General features: G+C 50.0%; 1 protein-coding gene across 1 annotated transcript; it reads right to left on the reverse strand.

Moving 5' to 3' along the window:
* Positions 1 to 9,369: 9,369 nt before the first annotated feature.
* On the reverse strand, positions 9,370 to 13,377 carry Spon2 (spondin 2). Its single transcript, XM_090344138.1, has 6 exons — positions 13,159 to 13,377; positions 12,314 to 12,539; positions 11,681 to 11,904; positions 11,373 to 11,564; positions 10,622 to 10,796; positions 9,370 to 10,038 (listed from the first exon to the last, which is right to left on the reverse strand). The coding sequence occupies exons 2-6, from the start codon at positions 12,534 to 12,536 to the stop codon at positions 9,854 to 9,856; spliced, it is 999 nt and encodes a 332-aa protein (XP_090200264.1). The 5' UTR covers positions 12,537 to 12,539; positions 13,159 to 13,377; the 3' UTR covers positions 9,370 to 9,853.
* Positions 13,378 to 18,178: the final 4,801 nt, after the last annotated feature.

The following is an 18,178-nucleotide window of genomic DNA, read 5'->3' on the forward strand; positions in this document are numbered from 1 at the left end:
TTGAAGATAAGAGCCTCATGGACTTTCGTGCTGGACTTGCTTTAAACCAGAACCCTCAGCTCTCAGCCTCCTGAGTAGCTAGGATTGCAATCATGAGCCACCAGCACCCGACTTTTTTTTGTGCCAATTGTGGGCCTGAGCACTGTCCTTGGACTTTTCTCAAGTCTAAAGCTCTACCACTTCCACTTGAGCTACAGCACCACTTCCAGTTTTTTCTATGTATGTGGTACCAAGGAATTGAACCTAGGTCTTCATGCATGCTAGGTAAGCACTCTACCACTAGGCCACACTCCTGGCCCAGGCACCCAACTTTTTAAAGTGTTTTAAGTGTTCTGATAGAAGAACAGGTAGTTGCCAGGTGAGAGTGCTAGAGGTAGTCCCAGTGCTCGCCACAGGGCCCTGTGGAACAGAACCCAGGGCATGCCACTGTGGCCAGTTTTGCAGGGCCATTTACTGATTCTTTCTACTGCTTAGAAGCAGGTGAGGAAAGAAGGATGGAAGGAATAAAGGGCAAAAGTGAGCTGGTATGAGAGAGAAAAATGGGATGTGGAAATATTCTGGACTGAGAAGAAGGGAGAGGTTAGATTTTTAGCTAAGGCCTTCCTCTGATGAGACTCATAATACAAGAAAGAATAGTCACAAAATGATGATTTAGATTCTTTCAGCTGTGTTATCCCCTCTTTCCTTTGCTTGCTTGCTTGCTTGCTTGCTTTTTGTGCCAGTCCTGAGGCTTGAAGTCAGGACCTGGGTACTGTTCTGACCTTTATTGCTCAAGGCTAGTGCTCTGCCACTTGAGACACAGCTCCACTTCCAACTTTTTTGTTGGAGATAAGAGTCTCATAGGCTTTCCTGCCCAAATTGGCTTCAAACTCTTCATATCTTAGCTTCCTGAGGAGCTAAGATTACAGGTGTGAGACACCAGCACCCAGCCCTCTGTTTTCTTTTTTTAAGCTTTTTATTTTGAGATATTTGTAGGTTCTCAATAGTTGCAAGAATTATTAGAACAAATCCTGTGTGGCAATAATAGCAATCCTCAATGTATCATCTTCTTGACTGTGATAGCGTAGCAGATTAGATGTACCTACCTTTCCCTGCCCTTATGAGGGCAGGAGGTAAGCACTATTAAGCAAATCAAATATTACTAAGTACTATTAAATGCCACTAGAGTTGTTAGGTCCACATAGAGCTTTCGTTAAGTCTCTCTTTGTATACACTTTCAGTGCTTTGTGTGAATGATTAAAACTGTCAAGAGTAGCAGGGTGGGGTGGCTCACACCTGTCATCCTAGCTACTCAGGAGGCTGAGGTCTGAGGATTGCAGCTCAAAGCTAGCCCAGGCATAGATGTCAGTAAGACTCTTATGTCCCCTTAACCACCGAAAAACCAAAAGTGGTTCCGTGGCTCAAGTGGTAGAGCACCTGCCTTGAGCTAAAAGAGCTCAGGGACAGTGCCCAGGCCCAGAGTTCAAGTCCCGTGACTGACAAAAAACCCCCACAACTGTCAATAGTCACCATTTGACAGTCTCCACTGTGGTACCTCATAACCCTCTGGTAAGGAGCAATCAGCCAGGCTCTCTAATAGATCAGCGCAGTTCTTACCAGGGTTAGTCCCTAACTAGACAGTTGCCTGTCCTTTTGAGGCATTGAAGCCAAGAACTTGTTTCTCCCTAGCTGCTTTGTCTCTATTTAAGAATTAGTTGTTCAGTTTGGCCACTGTCATCAGTTATATTCGCTGATCTGGATAATTCAGCATAACTTCTACATTTAGCACCTTGCACTTTTATTCTGTGTAGACATTGCTTCATTAAACTGCAAGAACAAACCTCTGCCAGCTTACGGGAATGCTACGGCTGTCTTAATATTCTGTGTAACCCTCTAACCATCTCTATGTCAGCTCTAGCTGTTTGGCTTTCTTACTACTCATGCATTCCCTGATTAGCCCTTTTAATTCCCTTCAGAAACTTGTTTCTTGGCTGGGAATGTGGCTTCGTGGTAGAGTGCTTGCCTAGCATGCATGAAGTTCTGGATTCCATTCCTCACTACCACAGAAACAGAAAAATCTAGCAGTGGTGCTGTGGCTCAAGTGGTAGAATGTTAGTCTTGAGCAAAAAAGAAACAGCTTGGGGAACCATGCCCAAGCCCTGAGTTCATCAAGTTCCAGGACTGGAAAACAAACACAGAACTTGTCTTTTGCATTCACAACATGGTTTACTACTTAAATGTCAGAGATCTGGTTTTAGGGTTGTCTCAGTTTTCAACATGCCTTCCTGACAAAGCTTGTATATCATTTCTAGCTTTTGATTTAAAGTAAGAATGTGTGACATTTCCTTTTACTTGCACCACTGTGAGGTTGACTTAGTTCAGTGTTGTGTCCTCAGGGAACAGGGTGGCCAAGATGAGGGGGAGATGGGAGAACATGTCAGTGGAGGCGTCAGAACCCACGTAGCCTTTATGATTCAGTTCACCCTGTCATCTGGGTGTGGCTCCTGTCGTCCACACGCAATCGTAAGCCATCACATACCACCAAAATGCAGCGAATTAGTCAGACACAGGACATAATACTGGTGGAAGCATTACCAAAGCGCAAAACAGGGACAGAAAGTGAGTATGCTTTTGGAAAAGTGACAGCAGCAGACTTGCTTGATTCAGAGTTGCTACAAATGTTTTGTTTGTCAAAAAGGGGAAAAAACAACAAAAAACTAAGCCATAAACAAAACAAATTTAAGAAAAACAAAAGTACAGCTCAAGTGACGCATCTGCAGAGGGCAATGGGATGCCTGTATTAACATTAGACCTGGCAGCCCAGTAAGTAGAATGCTTCCCCGGAGATGGAGGATACTCCATCACAATCACGACAGCCTGTGCACATGGCGATAAGGCTTCAGAGTTCATGGCACTGAAATTGCCAGAGCTGGAGGAGAAAGATAAAAGACGGTGGCTGCTGGAGAGTTAAGCCCTGCTCCATCAGTAATTAATAGAACAAAAAAGGGAAGTGAAGAAGGATGGAGGAGGACCCAAACAGCACTTCAACCAGCATGACCCACTGTGGCCTGTTTACATTTATGAAACCCTGCCCTTATAGCATAATAGAATGCACACTCTTTTCCAAAATAGTTTCCAAATACTTCAGTGAATATTTTCCAAATATTTACTGAATATCATAAGGTATAAATGTCTTTTGGTAAGTGAAAGGGTTGGAATCAGTATCTCAGGTAGCTAGGATTACAAGCATGAGCTACCTGAGCCTGATGTTATATTATCATTTTAATATCTGTAGGGTTTATACCGAGGTTTCCTCTTTAATTCTGACTTAATGTTTTCTCCATTTTCCTTGATTGATCCAGGTAAGGATTTATGGAATGTACTAATCCTTTTAAAGAAACAGTTTGAGTTTTATTAGATTTCTTTAGCTCATTTTGTTTCCATGTTTTCTAGTTGGTAATTTTTCTCAAAATGTAAGAGTTTGATTTTGTTGCTTTCCTTCTGAACACACATACACCACTGAAAAGTTTCTATGGTTCAGAAGGGTCCTGTAGGCCTGTGGTCCAGGCCCCCGCTGTGCATGGGGTGCTTTCTTTGCTTTGCTCTCAGTGACCCTGCTTTATTTTAGCCAGCTCTGTGTAGTTTGTGTTGGGCTGGTGCTCTCATATTGGCTTGCTTGCTCCCTCCCCCTCTCTATCTCCCTCTCTCTCTGTCTCCCCCTCCCCTATCCTTCTCTCTCCTCCTTCCCTTTCTTCCCCCTCCCTCCAGACCCCATTCTGTGTGTTGGTACTGGGGTATGAACTCATGATTGCCTTCCTACTGCTGACTACCTCTACAAACACAGAGCTCAGAACAATGGCTTTTAAATTGCTCATAAACAATTGAGGTCAGAATGTATCACTTCTCCACAGGGAAGATGTGCTCTGGGTGTTTACCAGGCCCTCTCTCTTCCCATCCTGCCTTTGCCTCTCTCACTGCTCTGTGCTGAAAGCTCATTGAAGGAGCTATCCAGCCAGGAGAGAGGAGGTGGAAATGTCGATTGCAGACTCTGAGATAGTACACGCTTTGTGACTCTGGTCGTACAATTGTCTTCACTTGGCTACAGAACTCAGTCCATCTGCAAGGGCTTCAATCCATAATGTTGATATCTTCCTGTAGTCTGCTTTTGGTTTCTGAGCTCCTACTTTGTCTGCTTTCCTGATGTTCTGGGTCTGATAATACCAATGCCAGTAGCTTCTGAGTCTGGTTTTGTAGTCTGCTGAACACAGCAGATGGTGGGAGGAGTGTGCAACAGGTTGGAGAGTTCATATTTCTTGGGTCCTGTGTGCAGCAGATTGGAGAATTCGTGTCTCTGGGTTCTTGTGTTCAGGAGGTTGGTGAGTTCACCTTCCCTGGGTTCTTGTGTTCAGGAGGTTGATGAGTTCATCTTCCCTGGCTTCTTGTGTTCAGGAGGTTGGTGAGTTCATCTTCCCTCGGTTCTTGTGTTCAGGAGGCTGGTGAGTTCACCTTCCCTGGGTTCTTGTGTTCAGGAGGTTGGTGAGTTCACCTTCCCTGGGTTCTTGTGTTCATGAGGTTGAAGAGTTCACCTACCCTGGGTTCTTGTGTTCAGGACGTTGGTGAGTTCACCTTCTCTGGGTTCTTGTGTTCAGGACGTTGGTGAGTTCACCTTCCCTGGGTTCTTGTGTTCAGGAGGTTGGTGAGTTCACCTTACCTGAATCTTGTGTTCAGGACGTTGGTGAGTTCACCTTCCCGGGGTTCTTGTGTTCAGGAGGTTGGTAAGTTCACCTTACCGGGTTTCTTGTGTTCAGGAGGTTGGTGAGTTCACATTCCCTGGATTCTTGTGTTCAGGAGGTTGGTGAGTTCACCTTCCCTGGGTTCTTGTGTTCAGGAGGTTGGTGAGTTCACCTTCCCTGGGTTCTTGTGTTCAGGAGGTTGGTGAGTTCACATTGCCTGGATTCTTGTGTTCAGGAGGTTGGTGAGTTCACCTTCCCTGGATTCTTGTGTTCAGGAGGTTGGTGAGTTCACCTTCCCTGGGTTCTTGTGTTCAGGAGGTTGGTGAGTTCACCTTCCCTGGGTTCTTGTGTTCAGGAGGTTGGTGAGTTCACCTTCCCTGGGTTCTTGTGTTCAGGAGGTTGGTGAGTTCACCTTCCCTGGGTTCTTGTGTTCAGGAGGTTGGTGAGTTCACCTTCCCTGGGTTCTTGTGTTCAGGAGGTTGGTAAGTTCACCTTACCGGGGTTCTTCTATTCAGGAGGTTGGTGAGTTCACCTTCCCTGGTTCTTGTGTTCAGGAGGTTGATGAGTTCATCTTCCCTGGCTTCTTGTGTTCAGGAGGTTGATGAGTTCACCTTCCCTGGCTTCTTGTGTTCAGGAGGTTGGTGAGTTCACCTTCCCTGGGTTCTTGTGTTCAGGAGGTTGATGAGTTCACCTTCCCTGGATTCTTGTGTTCAGGAGGTTGGTGAGTTCACCTTCCCGGGGTTCTTGTGTTCAGGAGGTCGGTGAGTTCACCTTCCCTGGGTTCTTGTGTTCAGGAGGTTGGGGAGTTCACCTTCCCTGGGTTCTTGTGTTCAGGAGGTTGGTGAGTTCACCTTCCCTGGGTTCTTGTGTTCAGGAGGTTGATGAGTTCACCTTCCCTGGATTCTTGTGTTCAGGAGGTTGGTGAGTTCACCTTCCCGGGGTTCTTGTGTTCAGGAGGTCGGTGAGTTCACCTTACCAGGGTTCTTGTGTTCAGGAGGTCGGTGAGTTCACCTTCCCTGGGTTCTTGTGTTCAGGAGGTTGGTGAGTTCACCTTCCCTGGGTTCTTGTGTTCAGGAGGTCGGTGAGTTCACCTTCCCTGGGTTCTTGTGTTCAGGAGGTCGGTGAGTTCACCTTCCCTGGGTTCTTGTGTTCAGGAGGTCGATGAGTTCACCTTCCCTGGGTTCTTGTGTTCAGGAGGTCGATGAGTTCACCTTTCTAGGGATCTTGTGTTCAGGACGTTGGTGAGTTCACCTTCCCTGGGTTCTTGTGTTCAGGAGGTTGGTGAGTTCAACTTCCCTGGGTTCTTGTGTTCAGGAGGTTGGTGAGTTCACCTTCCCTGGGTTCTTGTGTTCAGAAGGTCGGTGAGTTCACCTTCCCTGGGTGCTTGTGTTCAGGAGGTCGGTGAGTTCACCTTCCCTGGGTTCTTGTGTTCAGGAGGTTGATGAGTTCACCTTCCCTGGGTGCTTGTGTTCAGGAGGTCGGTGAGTTCACCTTCCCTGGGTTCTTGTGTTCAGGACGTCGGTGAGTTCACCTTCCCTGGGTTCTTGTGTTCAGGAGGTTGATGAGTTCACCTTCCCTGGGTTCTTGTGTTCAGGAGGTCGATGAGTTCACCTTCCCTGGGTTCTTGTGTTCAGGAGGTTGATGAGTTCACCTTTCTAGGGATCTTGTGTTCAGGAGGTTGGTGAGTTCACCTTCCCTGGGTTCTTGTGTTCAGGAGGTTGGTGAGTTCACCTTCCCTGGGTTCTTGTGTTCAGGAGGTTGGTGAGTTCACCTTCCCTGGGTTCTTGGGTTCAGGAAGTTGGTGAGTTCACATTCCCTGGGTTCTTGTGTTCAGGAGGTTGGTGAGTTCACGTCCCCTGGGTTCTTGTGTTCAGGAGGTTGGTGAGTTCACCTCTCTGGGTTCTTGTACTCAGGAGGTTGGTGAGTTCACATTCCCTGGGTCCTGTGTTCAGGAGGTGGGTGATTTCACATTCCCTGGGTTCTTGTGTCCAGGAGGTGGGTGAGTTCATGTTCCCTGAATCCTTGTCTTCAGGAGATTGATGAGTTCATCTTCCCTATGTTCTTGTATTCAGGAGGTTGGTGAGTTCACCTTTCTTGTGTTCTTGTGTTCAGGAGGTTGGTGAGTTCACCTTCCCTGGGTTCTTGTGTTCAGGAGGTCGATGAGTTCACCTTTCTAGGGATCTTGTGTTCAGGAGGTTGGTGAGTTCACCTTCCCTGGGTTCTTGTGTTCAGGAGGTTGATGAGTTCACCTTCTCTGGGTTCTTGTGTTCAAGAGGTTGGTGAGTTCACCTTCCCTGGGTTCTTGTGTTCAGGAGGTTGGTGAGTTCACCTTCCCTGGGTTCTTGTGTTCAGGAGGTCGGTGAGTTCACCTTCCCTGGGTTCTTGTGTTCAGGAGGTCGATGAGTTCACCTTCCCTGGGTTCTTGTGTTCACGAGGTTGGGGAGTTCACCTTCCCTGGGTTCTTGTGTTCAGGAGGTTGATGAGTTCATCTTCCCTGGGTTCTTGTGTTCAGGAGGTCGGTGAGTTCACCTTTCTAGGGATCTTGTGTTCAGGAGGTTGATGAGTTCACCTTCCCTGGGTTCTTGTGTTCAGGAGGTTGGTGAGTTCACCTTCCCTGGTTCTTGTGTTCAGGAGGTTGGTGAGTTTACCTTCCCTGGGTTCTTGTGTTCAGGAGGTTGGTGAGTTCACCTTCCCTGGGTTCTTGTGTTCAGGAGGTTGATGAGTTCACCTTCCCTGGTTCTTGTGTTCAGGAGGTTGATGAGTTCACCTTCCCTGGGTTCTTGTGTTCAGGAGGTTGGTGAGTTCACCTTCCCTGGGTTCTTGTGTTCAGGAGGTTGATGAGTTCACCTTCCCTGGGTTCTTGTGTTCAGGAGGTCGGTGAGTTCATCTTTCTAGGGATCTTGTGTTCAGGAGGTTGATGAGTTCACCTTCCCTGGGTTCTTGTGTTCAGGAGGTTGATGAGTTCACCTTTCTTGGGTTCTTGTGTTCAGGAGGTTGGTGAGTTCACCTTCCCTGGGTTCTTGTGTTCAGGAGGTTGATGAGTTCACCTTCCCTGGGTTCTTGTGTTCAGGAGGTTGGTGAGTTCACCTTCCCTGGGTTCTTGTGTTCAGGAGGTTGGTGAGTTCACCTTCCCTGGGTTCTTGTGTTTAGGGCGTTGGTGAGTTCACATTCCCTGGAATTTTATGTGCAGGAGTTTGGTGACATCAGGTCTACTGGGTCCTTGCCCAGAGTACTGCTGTGCTCCTTCCTCTCCAGCCTCTCTACTGTTACACTCCTGGGAACGTTCACAGAAACTTTTAGGCAGGACTCATGACCCCATTAGCTCTGCTTATTGTTTAAGAATTTCGCAGCATGTTAGAATACTGATGTCAGGACTTAGGCCTCGGATCTGCCTCTGTAAGCATCAAGAGTAGAGAAGGTCTTAGCCAATCAGAAGAGTGATCTACCAGGATCTTCTGAGGCACAAAAGATATGTCCTCCACATCTAGGCTGCTAGAGGAGGGCTAAGGGCTGTCCACTCCAAAATTTTGCTAGCCTAGGCTCAGTTACTCAGAGTGGTATTCTGGAGTCTGCTAGAAGGAGTGATACAGGGAAAGGGCAGGCAAGCACCTCCACAGAAGGAGTGAGCTTTGAGGACTGCTGCCATGGAATTCCGAAATAGCTCCAGAAGCCCAGGCGTGGGAATTCAGTTTCCTGGCATGGTGCTTAGATCTTATTCCTAGGGAACCTGCCCTTGAAGCAGGGCAGGACCCTGGCCCCTCGTTCTGTCCTACATCCTAGCCGTGAAGTGAATGATGGTTTTGCTTTACTGCATATGCCCCACTATGAACTCACATGCACCCCTCCAGTAGTAGCCCACAAGTCCCTGGACTTAAGCCTTCAAAGCTACCTTCAAAGTGAATGTTTCTTACCTATTCTATAATTGTTGGGAGCCAGAGTGGAATCAAACTGTACTTTGATTTGCATCAGATAATTGCTTGATTGTCTTATTGTTTTTTTGGCCTTCTCCTGTTCAATTGATCTGAGATTTACCATATGAATGTAACCCCCAACAGTTCCCTGATTAACCATCTGGATGTAACACCTGGCAGTGCCCTGGTCTCAAGAAGGGATATAAGCTTTGAGTTGAGAATAAATGAGGCGGCAGTTTTTGCCTGGGCTGCAGACCTCCCGGACCCGATGTGTTTGTCTCTCTTCTATTTTTTCCAATCCCTGCCCTCTATTTCAGGAACCCCAATTTGCTGCCGGTAGGCCCCGGCATATAATCTCAGGTATTATATCACAGTAACAGAAAGCTAACATCAGAGGTATCTAAGGCTCGAGGCACAACGGTCAGGTTGTTTCTGGGGATGTACCACTTCCTCCTTGGGAAGGGACAGAATGAGGGTTCCTGTACTATGGCTGATCTCCAGGTGCTGCTCTGGGTCTCCTGTCACTTGCAATGTCTGTGCCGGGGTCTGTAATGAACTAATATTATTGTTTGTGCTACTCTAATGCCAATCACTGGCTTCTGAAGCCTCAGCACATGGTCCTCTTCCCCCCTCTACCTTGCAGCCATGACATTGCCATATGGAGAATGTGTTTTCTCTCTCCATGTGTGCCCTAGTCTTCTTCCACCTCAGTGTCAGGAAAGCAAGGACAATCTCCCATGTTTGTCGGAAAGCTTTTATTCAAATGCAAAGAGAACAGTAACATGAGAATGCCATTTCCAAAACTACCCCTCTTGTATTTCTTGCACAGTTGCCCCCATTGAATGCAGGAAGAAGCACAGAGGTGGTGGCCATGCTAGGTGTGGGAGCAAGAACAGTGGGTCTGAGGTATCTTGACAACTACATGGGTATGGGTCCCCTGGGCCTGGCTGAGTGCCTTCTCCACCCACACTGAATTGTACACTCTCTGCAACAAGGGCAGCCCCACAGAAGAGTAATAAATTACAAGGGACATAATTTAGGGCAGACCTGTGAGCCTCAAGAATTAATCTGTCAGTGGAAGGAACCTGTTCACCAGTATCCCCTGTGTGCCACAGAGGGTCTCAGTGCAAGGAGCATCCCTCAGCCTAGCCTGAGGATAAAGTAAAACCGGCCATGTTGTTGGCCTCCTGGGAGCCCTCTGTGACCAGACCTGAGCCTAAAGGTCTGGGTTTACACACAGTTATCAGGGGCACACTCAGCCTCTTCTTCAAGCTCAGGGCAGGGGGTCCCATTGTTGGCAGGCTGGACACGGACATAGCGAGTTCTGCTCTTGGTTCCCAGCTTCCCACATGGACCTCTGCACAGTCCCCAGGATGACCACAGAGAAAATTCACAGTCCAGTGGTGTTTCTGGTCCTGGAAAGCACAGAGGAGACCAGACATGTGAGCACCGGAGTAAGACAGCATGGAGGGAGTGGAAGGGAAGCCCACCCCTGCATATGTTCCCTTCTGTTTGGTGGGGAAGGAGGCATGCTGTCTCAAACCGGCTGGGCAGTGATGAAAAGCCATAGCCTCTAAGAACACCCCAGGGATCCACCAGAGCTTCTGGTGTCCTTTCTAGTGATGTCCTAGGGTTTGAGAAATGACCCCTCACCTGCTGTGTAGCATTGTGAGGCTGGGACGCTGCTGGTCACTGTGCTGTGGCTCTATCCTCCTGCTACACAGACACACACAGCCCACATTTCTAAAGGCCTGAGGCCTCTAGCAGTCTTGTGAGGTAAGGACCTTGTCCCCCTACAGGGTTCTACCACTTGAGCCACACCTCCCATCTAACATTTTGTTGATTAATTGGAGATAGGTGTCTCAGATTTGTCTGCCTGGGCTGGCTTCAAACCTCAGTCCTCAGATCTCAGCCTCTTGAATAGCTAGGATTACAAGATCTCCACTCTGATGGCCTATCCACTAGCAGTGTGCCAGAATTTGGAAACCTGAACCTTACCTGAGAGGCTGTCAACGATCTCATTTCCCCTGCTGGCCAGGTCTAGGGCAGGTGGAACAAAGGCCCTAGGGCTCTGCCTAAGCCGTACCAGGGTCACTCTAGCAATGGGAGGCAGAGACTTGAGCCGTGGATAGTAGAACGAGTTTGCTGGGTGACTGGGAGAAGAGGACGTTATCTGAATGGAGGAAGAAGGGGGAGTTGGCAAAGGGGTCTGAGAATCCACTTCTGTGTGTATGGCCCCACTGGACAAGTGCAGGGCAATGGTAGAAAACACCCTAGCCCCACCACAGCAACAGGCACACACAACACATTCAGGCCTGTGCATTTCAGATGTACAAGAAGAGTTCTGGACAGGAGCTGGCCACAGATGCCACACAGGACATAGCAGAAACACTCGGATGTCCACATCTGTGCACTCATGAGCCAGGCAGAGGACATGTGGTCTTCACAGCAGACACACAAAGTAGGGCCATGGGAAGAGAGCCTGGGAGGGAGTACTCTGCTAGATGCATGCCCACATTCTGCTGCCCACCCCCCATTCACTGCAGGCACCAGAAACAGGCCTTTCTCCAAAAAGTAGCCCATCCTAGGCATCCTGGCCCCTCCAGGGGCCATCCTAGGCAGATGAAAGCCTTCAGTCCATCCTCTGACAAGGCACACGTACACACACCCCTACCCCTGACCACCACACTCAGTCCAAAGTGCTCTGCACAGCACAGAGCAGTTGGACAGAGGCCTGCGGACAGCTCACCTCCGTCACTGTGTCCTGTGGGATGGTTGCAAAGTTTGGGGAAGAGAAGGTGAAGCCACTGTCGGTCCCTGCGTCATGGGGGTAAAGGTCCAGGGCTACCTGCTCCTTCCACCGCCCTCCCTCACACAGGTCTACACTGTCAACACCAACAAACCAGTCAGGACTGGGGACGATGCGCACCACGAAGGACACCTGTGTGTGGTCAGAAGGCTCAGCTTGCGGGGGGCTGCAGGGACCCCCCCATGCACACATGTGCACACGTGTGCACACACACACACACACACACACACATACACACACACACCTACCAGGGAGTGCCTGGGCTCCACCTCCAGCTCTGCAGAGGTCTGCCCAGTTCCAGTGGGGACAGCAGGGGCTGAGAACACTGCGTGGACACTCTGTAGCTTCTCTCCTGCAGCCTCAATCTCCTTCATCAGTGCCCAGGCCTCGCCACGCTCTGCAAAGTCCCTCAGCCCGTTGCTGACATACTCATTCTTCCTCCACATGCTGTAGTCAGAGCTGTGAGCTGCCCCTGTGTGGACAGCCTGCTGTGTGAATGGCCAGCTGGGACTGGCAATCGGCTCTCAGCTCCAATCCCAGCTGGCTGCCCTGGGGATACCATGTCCCTCCATTCTCAAGCATCAGCTCCCTGGTGGAGAGGCAGGGAGCCACGTTTGCTCTCTTCACATGTGCACAGGGCCAGGGCACCTAGCTGGGTGGCCAGCCAGTCTTCTGTGCTGTGATCACCGTGCCCTGCTGGCACCACTGCTGGCACACAGTGAGTGTTCAGCAAGTATCTCTTCAATTAGTCTCATTCAATGAGAGCCACCCAAGCTGAAGAGCTTCCCATCTCTCCTACTGTAGCCCTCCCACATGGTGTAAGGTCACTGCCAGGGAAGGAAGAACGTGCCCTGGGCTGAGGTGGGAGAGGCTGTCCTTACCCAGCAACGAGGACCATTGTGCAGGGGGTCGGAACAGGGGATACTGTTTGGGAAAGGCCGTCTGGCTCCACTTGCCGGAGAAGGTGATGCTGTACTTGGCCAGAGGGCGGGCTGTGCAGACTGACTCTCCCCCAAGTGGCTGGCCTGCGGTGGAGCCCAGGGTAGCCAAGAGCAGGGCCCAGAGAGCACTGCCTGGGGCAGCTGTCCTGCTCATGTTTTCCATCACCTACAGCAGAGGAAGAGCAGTACCAGTGCCAGCACCCCTAGTCCCCAGATTTCCCAGCCTACAGGGTCCAGGAAAAGATCTGCAGGGGCTCCCAGGCAGGTGAGATGCCTTCACTTAGCTATCATACTGAGACCTTGCACAGAGCTCCCTGCAGCTCCCACCACCCACCCCAGAACCCCAGACTGGCAAGGAACTTGATACACTACTATGCCAGGACTAGACCAGCAAAGTGCAGAACAGGGGATACTGTTTGGAGAAGGCTGTCAGCCAGTGCCTGAGGTGAGTCTCCATCCTAGTGCTAATGGTTTCAGGGCAGGGGGTAGTGGGGTGAGTTTTGCCTAGTGGTAGAGTGCTTGTCTAGCATTCATGAAGATCCAAGTTCAATTCCTTAGTACCATATAGATAGAAAAAAAAAGCCCGAAGTGGTGTTGTGGCTCAAGTAGTAGAGCTCTAGCCTTGAGAAAGCCAAAGGACAGTGCTCAGGTCCCTGCATTCTAGCCCCTAGGACTGGCGCCAAAAAATAAAAAAGTTTCTGGCCTGAGGAAAGTTCCAGGAGACTCAGGCCCTCTTGGGGTCTGCTGTGTGCCAGGGACCTAGAGGCACACAGTAGGGTACTCACCAGGCAGAAGGCAGGAGGTGGACGGTAGAGCTGGATCGGCTGGCTGGTCCAGTGCTCCTATCCACGCCTAATGTCAGTGCCACTAGCCCAACTGCCCCTGTGCACAGCACCCCCACCACCTGCCTCAGAAAGTGGCAGAGTGCTGGATGTGGGACAAAAGGTTTTCTCTCCCTTCAAGGAAGCCAGCAGGAGCTGTAACCTACCCTCCCCACAGGGCTGACTGCCTCTGACCTGCTCCAGCTGAGCTCACTCCCCGCCCCTCAGCCAGGCTGCCACACCCCTCTCTTTGTCTTTCCTACTCCCTCCCCGTCTTCCTCCACCCTTCTGCTCCCTCCTCTAACCAGTGTCTCCCCAGCAGTGGATGCTGTGCAGTTGTCCCCAGCCAGGGGTTATAAGAAGCTTATTTGCTGCAGGTGTGTCCTGAAGGGCTGTATTCTCCACCTGACCTGAAGTGTGGGAAGTGGTCTGGAGAGGCCTCAGGGTTCCAGCCCCAGTAGTCCAGGCCTCAGTGGTACTGGGTTTCAGCCAAACATAGTGGGGTCTTTCCCCCTAAAACTTCAGGGAGTACTGGCCACAGGGCTTTTTGGGTGAATCCTTCCATGAGGGTATCAGCACCAGGCCACAGGTGCTAAGGGGTCAGGCATGAGCCCCTGAAAGGGACTACCCTCTACAGGGCCCTTCACTGGTATGGCTTGTTCTCTGTGCCTGCTCTCAGGGGTCGGTGCAGGGGAGAGAGGCTGCCCTGGGCACCATGCTGCTTCCCCTCCTTGGACAAGCTAATAGACTTTGAAGTTGATTGCTGTTCAATGTCAGGAAAAATATTTACAGAACCCCACTCATGGGGCCTAGGAACTGCAGAGGAGAGAAATCTTGCTCAATCCTGAACAGCTGTCTCTGCTCACTAGAAAATCTAGGGAGCTTTTAAGTTTAAACAAAATACATTCCAGTTTTTATAACATTGTTAATGTTTTACATATTCAGAGAGGTGGAGGGGGGAGGAGGAGAAAGAGAGGGAGGGAAGAAGGGAGAATAAATAGAATCCACAAGCATAGAATGCAAACAAAAACAAATGATCTAACCTGTATTTCAAATAACATAGCCACAGAGTGGTGAAGGTACTCAATATTTAGACTCCAGGCCCTGGGGCCAAGCAAATTCTCTCCTTAGTCTTCTGACCTCAGAGACTGCCTTCCACTCAGCAGTCACTGGGGGAGGCCTCCAAAAAGCTTTTGCTCCTGTGGGTCCCCTCGACACCTGCATATTACAGCAAACACCCAGAATATTTAATAACCCACTTAGAACTTTAAAATTATATCTCATATCAACACAAGTGACACACAGTTTTATTAAAAAGCAGTTATTTTTTTCAAAATAACTTAGAACTGTGTTGTGTATGTATGCAAATCTTTCTATTATCTGGCTTAATGGAAAAGAGCTGGATTTGAACACTTGCTTCTGCAGTTAATCTGATAAAAATGTATGGGTGAAATTGGTGACACATGTCCAGCTCCACATGGATATTGAGAAAAGGACTTTTCTTTCATTTTGTCAGATACTACTGGCCACCAGAAACCACCTCTGAAAATACTCCATGGTCTTAGGGAATGGCTGTGACCTTGCCGACCCTGGTGGGTCTCTACTGCTCCCCACAAGTGCTAGCATAAGAATTTGGAGGCCTAGAGCTCTGCACCCACCATGAGAGACCATGATGTTCCAGAGGAAGGAGGTGTGGGCCAGGGCGTGCATGGGGTCCTGCCTTCCTGGCAGGAGGAAGAGCTGTGCATACGAGGATGCATAGCATCTCCTCCTAGTCCATCCTGCCAGCACTGTGGAGTCACAACACCCACAGCAATGAGTGTGCCTGGCCTCTTGTATACCAAAAGGAACCCAGGCTTCCTGGAGAAAAGGCTGATTCTTGGTTGGAGAGAGGAAGTAGAAGTGAACCTGAAACATTCCCCAAGCCATGAGATGCTATGGGCTAGTTGGGCTTCTGCCTGTGCCTCGTAGCTTCAGAAGGCTCTTCTCATAGGCCCACCTTAGGAAAGCTGTGCAACCAAGAACACAATCAGAATGCCTGGCCAGTGGGGACTAAAGCCTAGGTGCTCCAGGCAAGGCTCCAGCCAAGGGGCCTGGGACAGCCCCAGAGAGGTAGGGTGGGGATGTGGCCAGGAATAAGCTCCCATCAGTGGTAGGAGTCACCCCCCACAAAAAAAAACATGTCTGAGAAAATTCTCAGACTTGTGGCTGCTGCTCCTTTGGTTGGATAGGCTAGGGTCTTAGAGCCAGTTCTGTGTGAGGCATGGAGTCAGTTTGAATGACTGATTTTTTTTAAATTTGCTGGTCACCCATCTGATCCTCTGGCTCTTCTATAACCAGGATGCTGTATCCTGTCTCCCACTGAGGACCACAGTACATTGTCCCTACAAGCAAAGGGTTCCTCTGTGCACACGAGCAAATTCACTCACTAATTCATTCACTGAACCAGTGCTGAATATCTCTAGAGATAGAATCATTGAAGTCAAGCCAGGTGCAGTGGCTCACACCAGTAATCCTAGCTACTCAGGAGGCTGAGATCTAAGGATCAAGGTTCAAAGCCAGCCCTCTAGAAAACAGGAAGTGAGGCTTGGCTCAAGGGTAGGTAGGCTTGAGCTGAAGAGCTCTGGGAGAAGGCCCAGGCTTCAAGCCCTACGACCCACCAAAAAAAAGCAGAAGTGGGGGGCTGGGAGTTTGGCCTAGTGATAGAGTGCTTGCCTAGCATGCATGAAGACCCGGGTTCAATTGCTCAGTACCACATACATAGAAAAAGCTCCAGTGGCACAGTACTAACCTTGAGAAGAGCCTGAGGACAGTGCTCAGGCCCTGAGTTCAAGCCCCACAATTAGCCGGAAAAAAAAAAAACAAAAACAAAAAACAGAATTGAAGTCACCCCAGGTTCTACAATCCAGTGAGTGTTTTGTTCATTGTTTGACACCTCTGCAAGATCCCCTGAGGGCTAGGCCTTTCTGGAGGTCCCCCTGGCTCTGGGCCAAGCTGGTTTCTATAGCTTGGGAGTAGCTGAAACTATGGGCTGTGTGTCTTTGGGGCCAACACTGGGCTCTGTGTATGCCAGCCCCAGGACTGTCTGTCCCTAGAGTAGCCCCAGGGGCAATACCTTTTGCCTATGGTGGCCCGGCTTGATTTGCCATATGAGTAATTGACAGACCCACATTCCAAGGTCGTTGTCCATTTTCAGAAGGTGTCTGTTAGTTGCTAACCCTTAAAGTGTTCTTAAATGCCCTTTGCCAGTAGGTGTGGAGGCTGGGGTTGTGCTGCTCAAATTGTAGCTGTGTGGGTGGGTGTTGGTCCGAGTGCTGTGTCTATGAGCTGCAGATTGGATACACACAGATGCCTACAGGCATTCTGTCCTGACCTACCTACTTTCCTACAGTGTGGCACCTGGTCTGTGGCCTTGGCCGTGCAACTGAGCACCCGGGATACCCTCCATGGGCTAGAGTCCACTGGAAGGGGACATGCATTCCTCACCTTTCTGTTTGGATTCTGGCCAGGAGAGCGTCCTGAGGCCTAGCATAACAAGGTCTCTTTCAGGGCCCGCCCATGGCCCCTCCCTGGGCAGGGCACAGGCCCCCCAGGCCTGATGTGGGCAGAGCTGCTCCACCACATCTGCTGACTCACTCACAATCCTGTGCAGGCAGTGGGATGGGCTGTCTCTTGCAGAGCTCTGGCTCCAGGCTGCCCAGGGGCTGCTGTGCTTCTAAACATTCAGCTTCAGATACCACACACAGTGGCCTACATAACACGCACTCGGCTCCTCCTCTGCTCAAGCACCATAATCTGTTTGCATGTTTTCTGAAGGCTGTTGAAACCGTATGCCTAATATCCGAGAAATGGAGCCACATAGTCCCTTCTCCTTCCAGCTCTTCCCTGGCTTTCCTGGGAGACCCTCTAGTTTGCTCCTGCCCCAGGGCCTTGGTCCTCGCTGCCTCACCTGGAGAAACTTCCTACAGGAGCCCCTTCTCTCTGCCCTCTCCTCTTCTTTGCTTTCTCATCTCTGGGAGAAATCTGCAGCAGTCCAGTGCAGAGGAACACGGGGTGGTGCCCTGCCACCTATTGTGGCTTTATTTTCAGGCAATGCTTCAGCAGAGGAGGAAATCCATTCCACTAGTGTAAGCAGACAGGGATTTGCTCCAGGGTGTTAAGTGTCTCACATTAGCAGACTGAAGGCAGACTCTGGCCTAGGATTCCAGGCCTCATTTCCAGAGCTATGTAGCCACTCAGCAGTGGACTTGGCTGCAGGCCCCACCTGCTTAGGACCCTGCCCGAGGGACAAAGCTGTGCTTCCCCTCTCCTTTCCCAGACCTCCATGCCAGGCTGTGTTTGGAAGAGCATGTCAGATTCAGAGTCTGAGCTGGGTCCAGCCTCCAGTCTTGAGTTCCTCTTTGTGGCCTCTGCTATATGGAAAAGCACCTAGAAAGAGAAGGAGAGTGAACCCAACCCCGGCACCCGTTGGCTCTTTCTAAGGAAAAGCGGGACACCTCCTGCCTGGTCATATCTCGGAGAGCAAGAACCTACCAGCAGCACATCTCCCCAAGTTAGAACAGGGACTCTACCAGCCACACCAGCCTGCTGAGATAGGGTCTGGGAGAGGGTCTGTGCAACATCCAACCTCCTCCCACATGGGCCTGTCCATCTTTAGTGACATCTGCCATCGTGTTTCTTTATATTCCACTTAAGTTTCCAGAACTTGAGCAAAAGTGGTTTCTGAGAAGACTCTCCATCAAAGCATGAAACTGGCCTGGGAATGTAGTTCAGTGATTGCCTAGCATGCATGAAACCCTGGTGTTGGGGGCCGAGTAACGCCATTCTAATAACTTTCTGCTGAGACCTGTAGTAGGGGTAAACAAGTGGACCTCTTTATCCTGCCCACCTGTGGTGCTGATAGGCTCCCGCACCCAATATAAGGAGGGGGGTTTATTGGAGAGAGAGATTCCTGCCTTGAAGAAGCTGCGTGGCATTTCTGTTC

This window comes from Megascapheus bottae, chromosome 13 (genome assembly GCF_031878675.1).
Source record: "Megascapheus bottae isolate mThoBot1 chromosome 13, mThoBot2.hap1, whole genome shotgun sequence".
Lineage (NCBI taxonomy): Eukaryota > Metazoa > Chordata > Mammalia > Rodentia > Geomyidae > Megascapheus > Megascapheus bottae.